At 46.1% G+C, this 17,714-nt stretch overlaps 1 protein-coding gene across 1 annotated transcript; it reads right to left on the reverse strand.

Annotated features, from left to right (window-relative positions):
- LOC120855659 (SLAM family member 8-like) lies at window positions 1-7,399 on the reverse strand. Its single transcript, XM_040230203.1, has 3 exons — window positions 7,179-7,399; window positions 3,270-3,566; window positions 1-1,463 (listed from the first exon to the last, which is right to left on the reverse strand). The coding sequence occupies exons 1-3, from the start codon at window positions 7,372-7,374 to the stop codon at window positions 1,279-1,281; spliced, it is 678 nt and encodes a 225-aa protein (XP_040086137.1). The 5' UTR covers window positions 7,375-7,399; the 3' UTR covers window positions 1-1,278.
- Window positions 7,400-17,714: the final 10,315 nt, after the last annotated feature.

The raw sequence follows: 17,714 nt of genomic DNA on the forward strand, positions 1-17,714 counted from the left end.
AGTGCAAATTCCTCTTCCCACTCCACAGGAGGTAGATTTGAGGTCCATGAACTGAAGCTGAGGTTAGCACTAGTGATCAGGAACAAGGGATATGGCGCAGGGTATAATGTACACTGGCTACTCCCCCAATGTACATACAGACACACACACAATGCCCAACATGCAACTTTTACCCTACACAGGGTGCAAAGCAAAACTCAGGACAGTCCTTTATGGACTCCCACCAACCCATGTGGCTTCCATAGACTCCCAAATCAGCATCCAGCACCAAGGTCCTAACCGCTCCGTGGTCTGGTAAATATCTTCCACACAGTCCCCATGCCTGAGCTGATGTCCTCAGAAATATATACACCACCAATAGGAGAGGCTGTGGGGATTATTATGTGCAGGAAGGTCCTCTTTGGAAAGCTTCAGGAGAAGAGGGGCTAGGCACTGAGTCGATGATGGAAGAAGAGGATTCATTCGGGAAGGTGAGGATCCTGAGTGGCAGGGCAACTTGGAGAGGTGTCAGAGGATGTCAGAAGGACACGTGTACCCAGAGAGTTGGTGGCAGGACAGTCAGAGTAACAGACCAAGGGCAGCTGGAGCCAAACCAGAGCTGGGGGAGGCAGGTGCCTGCAGGAATCAGGCTGTGAGTGGGGGTGTCCTAGGAGTGCCGAGTCTCCTGCTTCCTCCATTAAATTATCTACATGGGTCCACTTTCTGGCTTGTAGACCTCACTGTAGACTCTAAAAGGCTCCTTTTCTTCTAAATATGTTCACCAATTACCTATGACTGGAAGACAGAGGGTTTCTAAAGAGCTGAGAGAGGCCCCAGAGTGATCCACAATGAACCAATGCTGCTGATATGAACTGCATGTGAATTCCCCCAAAGTGACCACGTCTACATTGGCCCCAAGTTTGAAATGTTTTTTATAAATATTATTGACCACATGGTGAGAGACAGCAGGACCAGGAACAGCAGATGACTGGGTTGACAGGCCCAGGAGAAACACCTATGAGAGCCCAGGCTGGGCACAGCTCCCAGTTCTCATCTTGTATGTGGCCTTTGCAGATGCCTGCTGGCTCAGCTCTGCATACTGGTCTCCACCATCATTGTCCCTCTGATTCTCCTGAAATTCTATACCTGAGTCATACACAGAGTAAATCTTAATCTTGGCCTTGAAAACATATACCTTCCCCCATGGCAATGAACCCCAAGGCCAAGCCTACACCCAGCTTCCCCTTCCCCAGAGATAATCGTTGAGCAGCAAAATAAAGGAGGAAGGCAGCCAAAGTTTCAGTGGAGGAGGGGTGGGATATAAGACCGGAAGGAGAAGTGAAACCTGCCTCTTCCAGTCTCTATCTTCCTCTTCTTCCCACATGTCTTCCAAAGGAACAGGCCAAGTCCAGGGATCAACTGCATAACCACAACAACCTTTATGATGCATGGCAGGGGGTCAGCACTGACCTGTCCATGTGAATCTGTTTTCTTCACACAGAGAGAATGAAGAAAGTTAAGGAAAGACCCAACTTGTAATACCCATTGCCAAGGGGAGATATATAGAGAGGAGATGGCGAAGTCTGAGTGAAAGAGGAAAGAGTGAAGCAGTATCATTCATTCACCCAGGTCTCGAGCTCCTGCTTGATGCCAGGGATGCTGAGAGGAGCAAGCCAGGGTCACACAGGGGGAAGACTGAAAATACCAAAGTCTTCCAGCCAGAGAGATGGCAGTGCCATATAAGTTTATACCTTGTACACTGGTCTTCAAGGAGGGACTCCCAGAGGAGGTGATGCAAAAACTCAGCCTTGAGAGAGGAATAGGAGTTTACCAGACATTCAGACTGGGCACAGCTTTCCAAAAAGGAGTGGAAATGGCTGTTTTCACTTCCATTTGTTTGTTCCATGACAAATCTCCAGCCCTAGGGGTTGCAATCACCCTAGACCAGCAGGCAGGAGAGGGTAGGGCAAGGCGAGCTGGGCAAGAATCAGAGGGAGGAAGAGGCTCTTTCCAGAGGGTCTTATGGGTCATGCTGAGTGTTGAACTTTACCTGAGACTCCAGAATGGGACCAAGGGAAAGGTATCATGAGATTTTAAGTGATGCTGACATATCAGCTCCCACCAGTAGCTCATGGGAGATGGTTAGAGGTGCTGGACTGCACACAAGATACCAAGTCATTCATTCAGTGAAATATTAACTGAGCAGTGCTAGAAGCTTTGTTTGGTATAAGAATTAAGAGGAGAACAGGACAAGCCCTCTGCCCTCAAGGTGTTCCAGGCTATGGAGAAGACAAACCCATCAATAGAATTGCTGTTCAGTGTGGGGTGGCCATGGACTGCTCCTTAAAGCGGATGATGCCTGAGGCAGGATGGTTACAGCAGCTGCGGTGCCTGTGCAACATGAGATTGAGCCACCCTTTGTTTAACTTGATTCCTAATGTTACTACAACCAAGTGCAGGACACTGTTTACAGGCTCGTGACCTGAGGAAAATCCTTCAATAGCAATAAGTAAGGAAGTGAACTCTTGACTTGGGAGGTTTGATGGTAGAGGAAACAGCATTTCCAGAGGCTCAGAAGCTTGCAACTTCAGGACACATTCAGGGAAGCCAAGCAAACAATTCAGTGTGAAGTGTGTGAGGTAAGGAACATGGGCAGAGGAGCTTTGCAGCCCTGAATCCTGCAGGGAGTCCCTGGGTCAGACTCCTACAGATGATACAGACCAATCACAAAATCCGATTGCTTTTCAAAAGACTACAGTGGATGACTCACTATGGATAATGAATGAGGTAGGAGAAGTGCTGGAAAACTATTGCCCTGGACCAGATCTGACACTGCCCTGCAGCATCTCAGAGGGAAGGAGCTCCCCAGAGGGCAACAGGCAGGCAGGTGCAGGCAGCAGGCAGCATGGGTCAGGAGAGGGGTTAGCCTTCAGGGAAACACATCTCTAGTGAATGCGTTTGCTGTTGCTCTAGTTCTCTTTGCCTCCCCTACACCACCCTTGCTCTGCCTCCAGGGCCAGCTAGGACAGGGAATAGATCATCTTGAGCTGGGTGGAGATTTTCATTAAAAACAAATCCCTGTTTCTTGAGGGAAATGTGGGGATGGAGTTGGACTGGCAAGCAAGGTCTTGAGAGACAGTTAAAAGCAGACATGCTGTGGGTGTACCTATCAGACTCCTTTATCGGGTGACCTATTAAAAGGTAGGGCTAATAACGTGGTAGGGAAAAAAGCCCATGACCCTCACTCCTGAGCTCTGACAGTGCCCCTCCCCTCTGGCAGGTGCACTCACCAGAGACACAGACTTCCCCCAGGTCTAAGGTGGCAGTTGTCTGGCCCACCTGGTTGCTGACTGCACAGGTCAAGCTGCCACTCGGCTGGCTCAGGGGCAGGTTCAGAGTCAGGTTCCAGGAGTTGGAGGGTAGTTCTGATGTCATTCTCTGCTCCAGCTCCTTGGGAAGGCCCTTGATCTTCCAGGTCACCTTCAGGTCCTCTGTATCCCCTGGGGCTGTGCACTCCAGAGTGGCATTGCACCAGCCTGCTGTGAAGGATGCTGACTTGACAAGGATCCGAGGAAGGGGTGCAGGATCTGGGAGAGAAGAGACAAATCCCAAGGAATAGAGTTCACATGATTGGAGAACATTCCAGTCTGTACATTCTCATCTATTATCTCACTGAAACCCTGGCATTCTCTCCTTAATGATAGTGAACACATTTTACAGATAAAACACAATTTGCAGAACTAGAACAAATAATTTGACAATTTGTATGGAAATACAAAAAACCTCGAATAGTCAAAGCAATCTTGAGAAAGAATGGAATTGGAGGAATCAGCCTTCCTGACTTCAGATTATACTACAAAGCCACTGTTCAAGGCAGTATGGTACTGGCCCCTAAACAGAAATATAGACCAATGGAACAAGATAGAAAGCCCAAAAATAAACCCAGGCACCTATGGGTACCTTATTTTTTAACAAAGGAGGCAAGAATATACAATGGGGCAAAGACAGCCTCTTCAATAAATGGTGCTGGGAAAACTGGTCAACCACTTGGAAAAGAATGAAACTAGAACACTTTCTAACACCATACACAAAAATAAACTCAAAAAAAGTAAGACCAGAAACTATAAAACTCCTAGAGGAAAACATAGGCAAAACACTCTCCAACTTAAATCACAGCAGGATCCTCTATGACCCACCTCCCAGAGTAATGGAAATAAAAGCAAAAATAAACAAATGGGACCTAATTAAGTTTAAAAGCTTTTGCACAACGAAGAAAACTATAAGCAAGGTGAAAAGACAACACTCAGAATGGGAGAAAATAATAGCAAATGAAGCAACTGACAAGGAATTAATCTCAAAAATATACAAGCAGCTCCTGCAGCTCAATGCCAGAAAAATAAATGACCCAATGAAAATATGGACCAAATAACTAAAGAGTGAGCTGCAACAGCAAAAGCATTCACTAAAGAACTAAACTTCTTTTTCCAAAGAAGACATACAGATGGCTAACAAACACATGAAAAGATGCTCAACATCACTCATTATCAGAGAAATGCAAATCAAAACCACAGTGGGGTTCCATATCATGCCAGTCAGAATGGCTGCGATCCAAAAGTCTACGAACAATAAATGCTGGAGAGGGTGTGAAGAAAAGTGTAAAACTTTTCTTACACAGTGTAAAAATCCTCTTACACTGTTGGTGGGAATGCAAACTAGTACAGCCACTATGGAGAACAGTGTGGAGATTCCTTAAAAAACTGGAAGTAGAACTGCCATATCACCCAGCAATCCCACTGCCTGGCATACACACCGAGGAAAACAGAATTGAAAGAGACATGTGTACCCCAATGTTCATTGCAGCACTGTTTACAATAGCCAGGACATGGAAGCAACCTAGATTCCAGCAGATGAATGGATAAGAAAGCTGTGGCACATATACACAATGGAATATTACTCAGCCATTAAAAAGAATGCATTTGGATCTGTTCTAATGAGGTGGACGAAACTGGAGTGAAGTAAGTCAGAAAGAAAAACACCAATACAGTGTACTAACGCACATATATGGAATTTAGAAAGATGGTAACAATGACCTGAAGACGGTAATGGCACCCCACTCCAGTACTCTTTTGCCTGGAAAATCCCATGGATGGAAGAGCCTGGTAGGCTTCAATCCATGGGGTTGCTAAGAGTTGGACACGACTGAGCAACTTCACTTTGACTTTTCACTTTCATGCATTGGAGAAAGAAATGGCAACCCACTCCAGTGTTTTTGCCAGGAGAATCCCAGGGAGAGGGAAGCCTGGTGGGCTGCTGTCTACAGGGTCACACAGAGTTGGACATGACTGAAGCAACTTAGCAGCAGCAGCAGTAACGATAACCCTATATGCGAGACAGCAAAAGAGACACAAATGTAAAGAACAGCCTTTTGGACTCTGTGGGAGAAGGTGAGGGTGGGATGATTTGAGAGAATAGCATTAAAACATATATATTATCATATGTGAAACAGATTGCCAGTCCAGGTTCGATGCATGAGACAGGGTGCTCAAGGTTGGTGCACTGGAATGACCCTGAGCAATGGGATGAGGAGGAAGATGGGAGGGGGGTTAAGGATGGAGAACACATGTACACCCATGGCTGATTCATGTCAATGTATGGCAAAAACCAGTACAATATAGTAAAGTAATTAACCTCCAAATAAAATAAATAATTTAATTTTTTTAAACCCACAATTTGCCAAATACTTAACACACAGCAAGTGACAATAAAGAGGGGAGCCACTGAGGTAAGTTGTATGTGATTTTACTAAATTATGTATATGTTTAGAAAGCCTTGATGATCCCCAACCAGAAAATAAAGCCTGATCCCACTTTCCCAATACCCATTATTTCTAAGAAAATTGGGTTTCTCTTAGAAGCGGTAGAAGTCTGGGACAGAAGGCCTAGTCCTGGATCAGGATCTTGCCCTTCTCTCTTGCACAGATGATGCTTGAGATTGTATAGCCTCTAGAGAAGACAGACACTTGGTCAGCACTGGGACCCCAGAGAAATGTTCTTTGCTCACAGGGATGGACAAATTTGTGGGAGATGCAGTGGTAGCAACTACTATGAGGAGTCTGAGTCTGGTTAGAACATGCCACTGAACTTGAGATGTGATATACTGATCAGTTGGTCATAGAAATCACATGGGAACCTAAGGCAGCAACAGTCAATCTCTCACAGCAGATATTTTCCCAGGCCATTGGACTTTAGGGAAAAAAAGTGTTGACTAAGTGAGGGTATCTGGAAATGTTACAGAGTAACTTTTCTCCTATATCTACTGAAGGCTTCTAGTGCTGGATTGGTGGAATCTTGGCATGTAAGTCTGGTCTTGCGCTGGCTCTGAGTAAAAGGAGAAGGAGGTACAGACTACCCGTGGATTTCTGAATTGTGATAGAAGAATAATGGACCCCAAATAAGTCCACAGCCAATCCTCAGAACCTGTGACTATGTTAGGTTATGTGGCAAGGTGAAATTAAGGTAACAGATGGAATTAAGGCTGCTAAGTAGCTTGCTTTAAAATGAGGAGATTATTCTGATTACCTAGATGGGACAAATGTAATCACAAGCGTCCTTAAACATGGAAGGAAGAAGAAGATGAGGTCAAGGGGATAAGATATGAGAAGAACTGGTCCCAATATTGCAGGCTTTTAAGATGGAGGAAGGTGACCCTGAGCCAAATAATATAAACAACCACTAGAAGGTGGAAAATACAAATAAATTAATCTCCTTCTGGAACCTCTAGGAACAGCACAGCCCTGCCAATACCTTGACTTTGGCCTGGTGAGACCCATGTGTGACTTCTGACCTGTAGCTCAGAAAGATAATAAGTTTGCTCTGTGTTAAGTCTCCAAATTAAAGCAGCAACAGACAACTAATACACACATTAAGTAACCTGTACCTAAAAAGAACAATAATTGTTATGGCAATATCATTTCTCCAAATTTCCATTCTCCTCTCCCAAAATACTAAAGTGGTTTTATCCCTGGTGTAAATCTCAACTCTTCTCACCATTTGCAGTAAACCACTTACTTCCTAATTCAAAGGCAAAAAGGAGTCTGAAGGTTGGTATCTGGAAGGGATCCTGAAAAATGGAGCCTGTGTGACATTCCTGGCACAAAAGAACAAGGGAAGCCATAGGGTGGAGTGAGGAGTGTCACTCACCATAGACAGCGAGGAGGAAAACCTGGGTAAATTCTCTTCCTCCAGGGAAGCTGGCTCGAGCTCGGTACTGCCCACTGTCCTCTGGGGTCAGGTTCTCAATCCTCAGGGACGTCACACTGGGCACATGGACCCTCTGCTGGTACTTGTCCTGGAGGCTGACCCAGGTTGGGGTGTCTGCCCCACGGTGGACTCGCATGAAGACTCTGTAGTTAAACTCAGGGCCAAAGCCCCATGAGACCTCCTCTGGGTCAGCTTCTTGATCCTTGGTCACATGAAACACACAGAACCTCCTCGGATCCCCTGCAGGGGAACATGGGCTCCAGAATCCTGAACTTCAGGACCAGGTGCTGCAGAACTCTTGACCCCAATGCTGCAGACACCTAGGGCATGGGACACAGGAACCATATTTTTTTTTCAGTAACAATAAAGGATAAAATTATATAGCCTATATTTTAAATGAAATTCATCCAATATACTCCCTTGATTCTTAGGAGGCAAACTAGCAACATGATTTTGAAGCAATTCTACTATTAAATCCTAGTTCTAGTGAACTGTTACCTCGAGTAGGTAAGTTTAACTAATCTTCAGTTTCCTTACCTACATTATAAATTGAGTGAGATCATGGATCAAAAGCACCTAGCACACTTTCTATCCATACCAAATGCATAACTGTAGAAGGAGCTTCTTAATTATCCCCTTATGTTCGCATCCTTATGTAGTGCCCTCCCCTGGAATGGGGCTGCATCTAGAGAGTGGCTTAGGGCTAGACTAGAGCAGATGTGATGGATGTCACTCAGTGATCCGAAGTTATACAAGACTGTGACTTCCCTCTTGCTCACACTCTCTCTCCTTCACTTTCACTCTTGTTTGCTCTGAGGAACTCAGTTGCCCTAAGGAGTGGCCCACACGACAAGAAACTGAGGGTGCCTTTGGCCAACATCTAGGGAGAAAATGGCACCCTCAGTCCAACAGCCACAGGAACTGCCTCCCATCAGCAATCCATGAGAGCTCTTGAGATCATATCTTGCCCATTTGATCCTAAGCTGATGCAGCCAAGACTCTGATTTCAGTCTTGAAGACCCTAAGCCAGGGGACTCAGCTGATCCAACTCTAAGCCCTGAACCACAGAAACTGTGAGATTATATCTGATGGGGTTTAAGGCAGTAAGTTTTGGGATAACAAGTTACACAGAAATAGATACCTAATACAAACATGAAGACTGCTCTCCTTCCCAGCATCTTCAGGGCTATGTAGTGTTCAGGACAGGCTAGGCTGTGCTAGGTAATGAACAGTTACAGTACCTCAGTATCTCAGAACAAGCAGGGTTTATATCTCCTACCACAGGTCCCCTGAGGGAGTGAGATATAACTCCCCTAACTCAAATGTTGGGGGATTTACTACCCTGTAGCCACAACCTAGATAGCATATTCAAAAGCAGAGATATTACTTTGCTGACTAAGGTCCGTCTAGTCAAGGCTATGGTTTTTCCTGTGGTCATGTATGGATGTGAGAGTTGGACTGTGAAGAAAGCTGAGTGCCAAAGAATTGATGCTTTTGAACTGTGGTGTTGGAGAAGACTCTTGAGAGTCCCTTGGACTGCAAGGAGATCCAACCAGTCCATTCTGAAGGAGATCAGCCCTGGGATTTCTTTGGAAGGAATGATGCTAAAGCTGAAGCTCCAGTACTTTGGCCACCTCATACAAAGAATTGACTCACTGGAAAAGACTCTGATGCTGGGAGGGATTGGGGGCAGGAGGAAAAGGGGACGACAGAGGATGAGATGGCTGGATGGCATCACGGACTCGATGGACGTGAGTCTGAGTGAACTCCAGGAGTTGGTGATGGACAGGGAGGCCTGGTGTGCTGCGATTCATGGGGTCGCAAAGAGTCAGACGCGACTGAGCAACTGAACTGAACTGAACTGAGCCACACCCAAGGAGCCCACAGCATCCACACAGGCTCCCAGCCCCACCACAGAGATGGGAGACAGGAGAAGCACTCAGGAGTTTCACTGCATCTGTCCAGAAGTAGTGTGCTCTCTGCTCATGTTTTTTGGCCAGCACTCATCACAAGGGCTTCCCTGGTGGCTCAGAGGTTAAAGCGTCTGCCTCCAGTGTGGGAGACCTGGGTTCAATCCCTGGATCGGGAAGATCCCCTGGAGAAGGAAATGGTAACCCACTCCAGTGTTCTTGCCTGGAGAATCCCATGGACGGAGAAGCCTGGTAGGCTAGAGTCCACGGGGTCGCAAAGAGTTGGACACGACTGAGCGACTTCACTTTCACTTTCATTACAAGGCTAACTGCCAAGGAATAGAATATGAGGGGGAGAGCTAGTGATCAAGATGTCCTTGCTTATTTAAGTTATATGCAGAGCACATCATGAGAAACAGTGGGCTGGAGGAAGCACAGGCTGGAATTAAGACTGCCGGGAGAAATATCAATAACCTCTGATATGCAGATGACACCACCCTTATGGCAGAAAGTGAAGAAGAACTAAAGAGCCTCTTGATGAAAGTGAAAGAGGAGAGTGAAAAAATTGGCTTAAAGCTCAACATTCAGAAAACTAAGATCATGGCATCCAGTCCAAAACCTCATGGGAAATAGATGGGGAAACAGTGGAAACAGTGACTGACTTTATTTTTGGGGGTCCAAGATCACTGCAGATGGTGATTGCAGCCATGAAACTAAAAGACACTTACTCCTTGGAAAGAAAGTTATGACCAACCTAGACAGCATATTAAAAAGCAGAGACATAACTTTGCCAGCAAAGGTCCTTCTAGTCAAGCCTATAGTTTTTCCAGTAGTCATGTATGGATGTGAGAGTTGGACTATAAAGAAAGCTGAGCGCCAAAGAATTGATGCTTTTGAACTGTGGTGTTGGAGAAGACTCTTGAGAGTCCCTTGGACTGCAAGGAGATCCAACCTAAAGGAGATCAGTCCTGGGTGTTCATTGGAAGGACTGATGTTGAAGCTGAAACTCCAATACTTTGGCCACCTGATGCGAAGAGCTGACTCATTTGAGAAGACCCAATGCTGGGAAAGATTGAGGGCAGGAGGAAAGGGGGACGACAGAGGATGAAATGGCTGGATGGCATCACCGACTCAATGGACATGGGTTTGGGTAGACTCTGGGAGTTGGTGATGGACAGGGAGGCCTGGCATGCTGTGGTTCATGGGTTCGCAAAGAGTCGGACAGGACTGAGCGACTGAACTGAACTGAACTGTCCTTGTGACCCTGAGTTGTGACCAGTGGGCATATTTGCTGCAGGCCACCACCTCCTGAGCCCACCCTCCCTCTTCAGACATAGGCCCAAGGGATCTGACACCCTCTGTCCTTTCTGTGGACCAGGTAGGACTGAACAGAATAAGGGAAAGTGCCCTATCTGAAAAGATGATTAATCTGCTTCTTCCAGCAGGTTAGGATTCATCTGCCATGATTGGTCTCAGCCTTCCACAGTCCCAGTTTTCTTTCCAATTCAATAAAATCTCATCATTTCAGACCTGTCTCCCTCCTGCTGCTGCTACTGCTAAGTCACTTCAGCGTGTCTGACTCTGTGCAACCCCATAGACGGCAGCCCACCAGGCTCCCCTGTCTCTGAGATTCTCTGGGCAAGAACACCGGAGTGGGTTGCCATTTCCTTCTCCAATGCATGAAAGTGAAAAGTGAGAGTAAATTTGCTTAGTCATGTCTGACTCTTAGCGACCCCATGGACTTCAGCCTACCAGGCTCCTCCATCCATGGGATTTTCCAGGCAAGAGTACTGGAGTGGGGTGCCATTGCCTTCTCCTCTGTCTCTCTGCTACTGTACTTATTCTCATTTCCGACTCTCACTGGAAGCAGAGAATAGCACATGCTAGTGTTCATATGCCCAAGGATTTAAGATATTTCTTTGTATTCATTTAATCACTAACTCATTTAATCAGGCATCTCCTCCAGGTCAAGCTTCAGAGGGCATTTGTCCAGACCCCTCTTGTCACAGAAGAGGAAGCTTCTCAGGAGGTGAACTTGTGCTGGGCAAAGCCACACCTGGCACCAGGGCTCCCCTCTACCAGCCCAGCACTTCTTCCCTGCAGAAGCTCCCACCAGCTCCTTCACCCTCTCCCTATCCTCCCCAGGGGCTCCCATCCCAGCACTGTTGTCTCATCACCAGGATCTGAGCAGCTCCTGGAGGCTCATCCTCCAGTTTTCCTCTTGAAATGAGGAAGCAAGAACTTTGAAGGTCTTAGCAGGGCAGGAACTTCTTGCCAGATGAGGGTTAAACAACAGCCCACCCAAACTCCCCACTTGCTGGGGGGAAAAAAAAAGAAAAGAAAAAAGAAAAACAGGAACCAAGGAGAGAGGAAGCTCAGCCCTCAGACTACAGAGAGGATCCACTCAGAAGGGAATAGTGAGCCCACCTGTGAGGATGATGGAAGAAGACTTTGAAAGAGAAGGAAGAGGGCAAGAGCTGTGATCTACCAAAGGTCTAATCCTGAAGGAGAAAAAGTCAGGGAAGGTGTAGTTAAAAACAAGATAGTGTAAAAGTTTACTTAAATAATGTAAAATTAAAAGTAACAAACGAAGTTAAAACTGTGTCTGTTTCTCCCTCTCTCAATGTAATCTGCCAACCCAAAAGATTGTGGACAAAACCCTAAATAACAGAACAGATTTTCCACTTAAAAAAATTGAAAAGTAGAGAAGATCTACAGTTTACTGTTGACACAGAGAATTCTTGTTAAAAATGGGGTAATGTTTTGCAAAGCTCATTCTTAATTCAAGACATCTCTTTATAAACGGTCTCTAATTCATTAATTTTCATATAACTCCTACAAGTTCATTTAGCGGCTGGGATACTAAAACAAAAAAAAGTTTTCCAACTTTCTCCAGATTTCATAATTTAGTGGGCATTTCCTCATTAGTTTATATTTAATTTCCATATACATAATCATATAATCTTCTAGGAAGTCATGTATGTGATTAGGGTTTTGTCCAGTCTTCAGGTCACTTTTCACTTGATTCCCCATAGTTTCTACATCCCTTTCTCTTCTCTTTTCCCCTTAGTTCACCCACTTCAAGAGCCCACATTACTAGTCTATTGTTCCTTCCATAGTTTTGCCATATTCTTACAACAGGTGTATATACAGAAACCCTTAATCTTAAGAAGCTGCTGTTCCTTTTACAAAAGCAGAATTTCATTTCATTGTATTTAACATCCTTCATCTCTCCCAAGAAATCAAAACTACAGTTGCTTTCTCCGTCTCAGACAGAGTTCTAATCAACCTCCTCCTCCACAGGACAGCTGCACAGACTGTCAGGTTCCCTCTGAGTTGTTCCCCAGCCCGTCCAAGTGAAGGAGCCAGCTTCTTAGTTTCTCTCCCTCTCTGCAGGCAGCTCTGGGTTCTCCAGACTTCCCATTACTGCTGCAGAGACAACCTTACCTCCCTCAAATGTTTCCCTTAAAAAAGTGAAGGCTGCCTGAGCTCGGGTATCCTAGACTCTCCACAACCAGAAGGTCATTTTGCTCTTCTGTTCACCCCAGAACTCTAAGCCAAATGCACTGCATTTGCTAAATAATTACAAAGCTGTTATTTCTTTTTGCTCACCAAGGATTTTAGGCAAAGAAAAGGCACCCTGCCTCCCTGCTCCACCCAGAGGCCCTCTCTCCCAGGAGCCTGGGCCACTCACTGAGGAGGAGGCTGATGAATCCCAGGAACCTGGAGGCCCAGCAGAGGTGGAGGTCTTCTGGGCAGGGCCCCATCTCAGTCTGCCTGACACACTGTGTAGTTGCAGAGGAAGCATCTAGAAGGAGCAGAAAGAGAGGAGGGAGTGTCACTTATGCTATTCTCCACCCCTAGGGCAGGGCCAGCATGTTAGTTCTGGTTTGCAGTCCACCAACATGTACTAAGCCACTCAGAGGTTTCCTATTATTATTCCCAGCATCCACAGTAGGACATCAATAAACAATTGCAGAGTAAAATACTGCACTGCTCCATTATGTTGGAGATGCCCATCCTGTGGTCATACCAGACTGTTAATCGCACCCTCCCCATACTAGCACTCCTTGGAATCCCCTTACCTGTTCCCCATGGGAACAGCTCAGCCTAGATAGCCATGTTCATCCAAAGCAGCCCGTGGCCAAAGCACAGAACTCTTGCTATTTCAGCCAGGGTAGGCCACAAATCTGCTGCTTTTGGTGTGGTCTATGTCTTCACACTATTTGGTGAGTTTGATTTTCCATAAGCTTCAACTGTCACTTGCCTAAGTAAGAAATTATGAGCAAAAGAACAAAGTTCTTTGAGTGTCATTTCCTGCATCACCAATGCAAATGTCAGCATTTATCTATTGCTTGCACCCTAATGGCTTTCCCTGCCTTATGGCTTTCACTAGTGGTAGGCATATTCCCTACACACAGGGCAAAGCCAGACCCCACAGGATCTGATGGGCTCTTCTCTGCATCCCACCCACCACTTCCCTTAAGACTCTGCCAGTCCTGTACCTGCTATCACAGAGGGGCATGGAGCGATGTCTACAGTCCCCTCCTAGGCACAGACCCAGCTGCCTCAGACTCACTGCTACCTTCTGAGGCTCAGGCTCTGGCCTCTTCTCTTGAGACTAAATACCCCACACCAGAGAACTGTCAGGTTCCACACCCCACAGGAGCAGCCCCATCTATCTAACTCCTGGTCTATAAAGGGGAATGCCAAGTTATTGATTTTAAATAAAAGTCTGAAGACAGATGCCAAACAGGGACCCAAGGCAGCCCCTTCCTGTGAACAGGGTCTCTCCCCAACAATAAGGTGGCTTGCTGGGCACAGACCTCACAATGGTTATAGGGGGCTTTTTCTCCCTCATTCTGAAACTTCCTACTGAATTAAAACACTTTTTTATGGGAAGATTGCTGTGACCCCAAACCTTTTCATGAAAAGCACAGAGAAAGGGAAGAAGTAACTTCACAGTGGATGAGCATGGGGAACACTCCGTTCAGCCAAGTGATGAAGGTGAGCATCCTCCACGGTATGTCATGTTGGAAACATATACCGTTGATATGATACAATGAAAACAGCACTGCTTCAGTGGTCCTCCACCCAAAATCCAAAACCCTAGGCTAATCAAGAGAAACTTTCAGTTCAGTTCAGTTCAGTCACTCAGTTGTGTCCAACTCTCTGCGACCCCATGAACCACAGTACGCCAGGCCTCCCTGTCCATCACCAACTCCCGGAGTCTGCCCAAACTCATGTCCATTGAGTTGGTGATGCCATCCAGCCATTTCATCCTCTGTCGTCCCCTTCTCCTCCTGCCCTCAATCTTTCCTATCATCAGGATCTTTTCAAATGAGTCAGCTCTTCGCATTAGGTGGCCAAAGTATTGGAGTTTCAGCTTCAACATCAGTCGTTCCACTGAACATCCAGGACTGATCTTTAGGATGGACTGGTTGGATCTCCTTGCAGTCCAAGGGACTCTCAAGAGTCATCTCCAACACCACAGCTCAAAAACATCAATTCTTCGGCACTCAGCTCTCTTTACAGTCCAACTCTCACATCCATACATGACTACTGGAAAAACCATAGCCTTGACTGGACGGACTTTTGTTGGCAATGTAATGTCCCTGCTTTTGAATATGCTATCTAGGTTGGTCATAACTTTCTTTCCAAGGAGTAAACATCTTTTAATTTCATGGCTGCGAGGGCGGTCCTAAGATGGCAGAGGAATAGGAAGGGAAGACCACTTTCTCCCTCACAAATTCCTCAAAAGATCATTTCAATGCGGAGCAAACTCCACAAAACAACCTCTGAATGCAGGCAGAGGACATCAGGCAACCAGAAAAGCAGATCATTGTCTTCAAAAACAGGTAGGAAAAAATATAAAAGATGAGAAAAGAGACAAAGGAGGTGGGGAGGGAGCTCCATCCTGGGAAGGGAAGCCCATCCCGGGAAGGGAATTCTAAGAAGAGAGGTTTCTAAACACAAGGAAACACTCTCCCTGCCGAGTCTGTGACAAGCCTTGGAAACACAGAGGGCAACATAACAGGAAGGAAAAACAAATAAATAATTAAAACCAACAGATTAAAAGCCCAACAGTAACTCCCCCAGCGGAAAAGCAGCGCAGACGCCTGCATCCACCACTAGCAAGTGGGGGCAGGGCAGGGAAGCGCGGGAGGTGCGGGCTGCCGAGCTCGGTAAGAATCAGGCAGAAACGCCCCACGCGTAACCAGAGAGATCGAACTTGGGCTACCAAACCAGACTGGGGGATAGCTATCACGCGAAAAGCTCGAACATAAAACGCCGCCAGGACTGCGCACAGAACAAAGGACGGACCGGAAATAGCCGGCTGCAGACCATCCCCCGCCGGGGACAGGCAGCCAGAGCCGTAAGGGCTGGAAAGGGGCAATCGCAGCCCCGGAGAGACTTTACCTAACAAACTGCAGGCAGGCTTCTTTGCTGAGACTTCTGGGGATGCTAGACAGTAACCATCCGCCTCACAAGGAGCGCCAGCAGTACACCCAGAAAACTGAGCAGTAGAGACAGAGAAGGTGACAAGTTGTGGCGACTGGGCTCGCCAAGCTCCTGAGCTGCTCGGACCTGGGAGGGGCGCAGGGCGCAGTCCCAACTGAGTCTGTGCCTCTGAAGGCTACCTGGGTGCCAAACCTGAGCGGCTTGGACCAGGGAGGTGTGCGCAGGCTGGGGCCAGCCTCGGACAGTTCCCAGCTGAGCACCGTGGAGCCGGAGTGGTTTGTGCGCCATGGCGGGGGACAGGTCCAGCGGGACTGAGACGCTGTGTGCCCACGACAGTGCTATTTGTTTGCAGCATCCCTCCCTCCCCACAGCGCGACTGAACTAGTGAGTCTTAAAAAAAAAAAAAAATTGTCCACCACCACCTCCCTGTGTCAGGACGGAATTCAGACACTGAAGAAACCAGCAAACAGAAGAAGTTAAACAGAGGGAATCGCCTTGGAAGTGACCCCACACGGCCCATAACATCAGAGAAGGGCCAGATATATCTTCACTATTTTTACAATCATTCCTTTTTTTCTCTCTCTCTCTTTTTTCTTTTTTTTTTTCTAACTTTTTTTTAATTGTTAAGTCTTCTATATCTCCTCTAATTTTTATTTCTATAACTTACTATTACTTTTCAAAAAAAAAAAAAAGACTCTACTTTTTTAAGGCAAACACCATATATAGTCTTTGAGTGGTTGTTGTTGGTATTTCTTTTCTAATCTTGTGGGGGTTTTTTTTTCTTATTTTTTCTTTTTTCTTTTTTTCTTTCTTCCTTCTGTTTCTTCTCTTTAATATTGTATTTTTGAAAATCCAACCTCTACTCTAGGTTTTTAATCTTGGCTTTTCAGTTTTTGTTGTCAATTTTGTACATTTCAAAACCCAATTTTACCTGACAGCGAGATTACTGGCTTGACCACTCTCTCCTCCTTTTGGACTCTCCTTTTTCTCCACCAGGTGGCCTCTGTCTCCTCCTCACCCCCCCACCATCTCTTCTATATCCAACTCTGTGATTCTCTATGTGTTCTAGATGGTGGAGAACACCTAAGGAACTGATTACTGGCTGGACTTGTCTCTCTCCTTTTCATTCCTCTCTCTTATCCTCCTGGCCACCTCTGTCTACTTCCTCCCTCTCCTCTTCCCTGTATAACTCCAGACTATGGAGCGCACATAAGGAAGTGACTATTGACTAGCTTGCTCTCTCCTCTTTTGATCTCACTGCATCTCATTCCAGTCACCTCTAACTACCCCCTCCCTCTTCTCTTCTCCATGTAACCCAGTGAACCTCTCTGGGTGTCCCTCAATGTGGAGAAACCTTTCATCTTTAACCTAGATGTTTTATCATTGGTGCTGTATAGATGGAGAAGTCTAGAGACCACTGTAAAAATAAAACCAAAAACCAGAAGCAGGAGGCTTAAGTCCAAAGCTTGAGAACAGCAGAGAACTCCTGAATTCAGGGAACATTAAGCAATAGGAGCTCATCAAATGCCTCCATACCTACACTGAAACAAAGCTCCACCCAAGGGCCAACAAGTTCCAGAGCAAGACATATCACACAAATTCTCCAGCAAAACAGGAACACACACCTGAGCTTCAATATACAGGCAGCTCAAAGTTACTCCAAAACTTTAGACATCTCATAACCCATTACTGGTCACTCCACTGCACTCCAGAGAGAAGAAACCCAGCTCCACCCACCAGACCTCCAACACAGGCCTCCCTACCCAGGAAACCTTGACAAGCCACTGATACAATCCCACCCACAGTGAGGAAGCTCCACAATAAAGAGAACTCCACAGATTACCAGAATATAAAAAGGCCATCCCAAACGCAGCAATATAACCAAGATGAAGAGACAGAGGAATACTCAACAGGTAAAGGAACAGGAGAAATGCCCACCAAACCAAACAAAAGAGGAAGAGATAGGAAATCTACCTGAGAAAGAATTCTGAATATTGATAGTGAAAATGATCCAAAATCTTGAAATCAAAATGGAATCACAGATAAATAGCCTAGAGACAAGGATTGAGAAGATGCAAGAAAGGTTCAACAAGGACCTAGAAGA

Source organism: Oryx dammah, unplaced genomic scaffold, assembly GCF_014754425.2.
Source record: "Oryx dammah isolate SB20612 unplaced genomic scaffold, SCBI_Odam_1.1 HiC_scaffold_28, whole genome shotgun sequence".
NCBI classification, from domain to species: Eukaryota; Metazoa; Chordata; class Mammalia; order Artiodactyla; family Bovidae; genus Oryx; species Oryx dammah.

Bases quoted from the DNA above. Each gene is read 5' to 3' on its own strand.
- LOC120855659 (XM_040230203.1), bottom strand. From the start codon at position 7,374: ATGCGAGTCCACCGTGGGGCAGACACCCCAACCTGGGTCAGCCTCCAG. The intron at 3,567-7,178 runs GTGAGTGACACT...CTTCTCTCCCAG, and splicing joins TTTCCTCCTCGCTGTCTATG to ATCCTGCACCCCTTCCTCGG. The intron at 1,464-3,269 runs GTGAGTGCACCT...TGAAGAAAACAG, and splicing joins GGGGGAAGTCTGTGTCTCTG to ATTCACATGGACAGGTCAGT.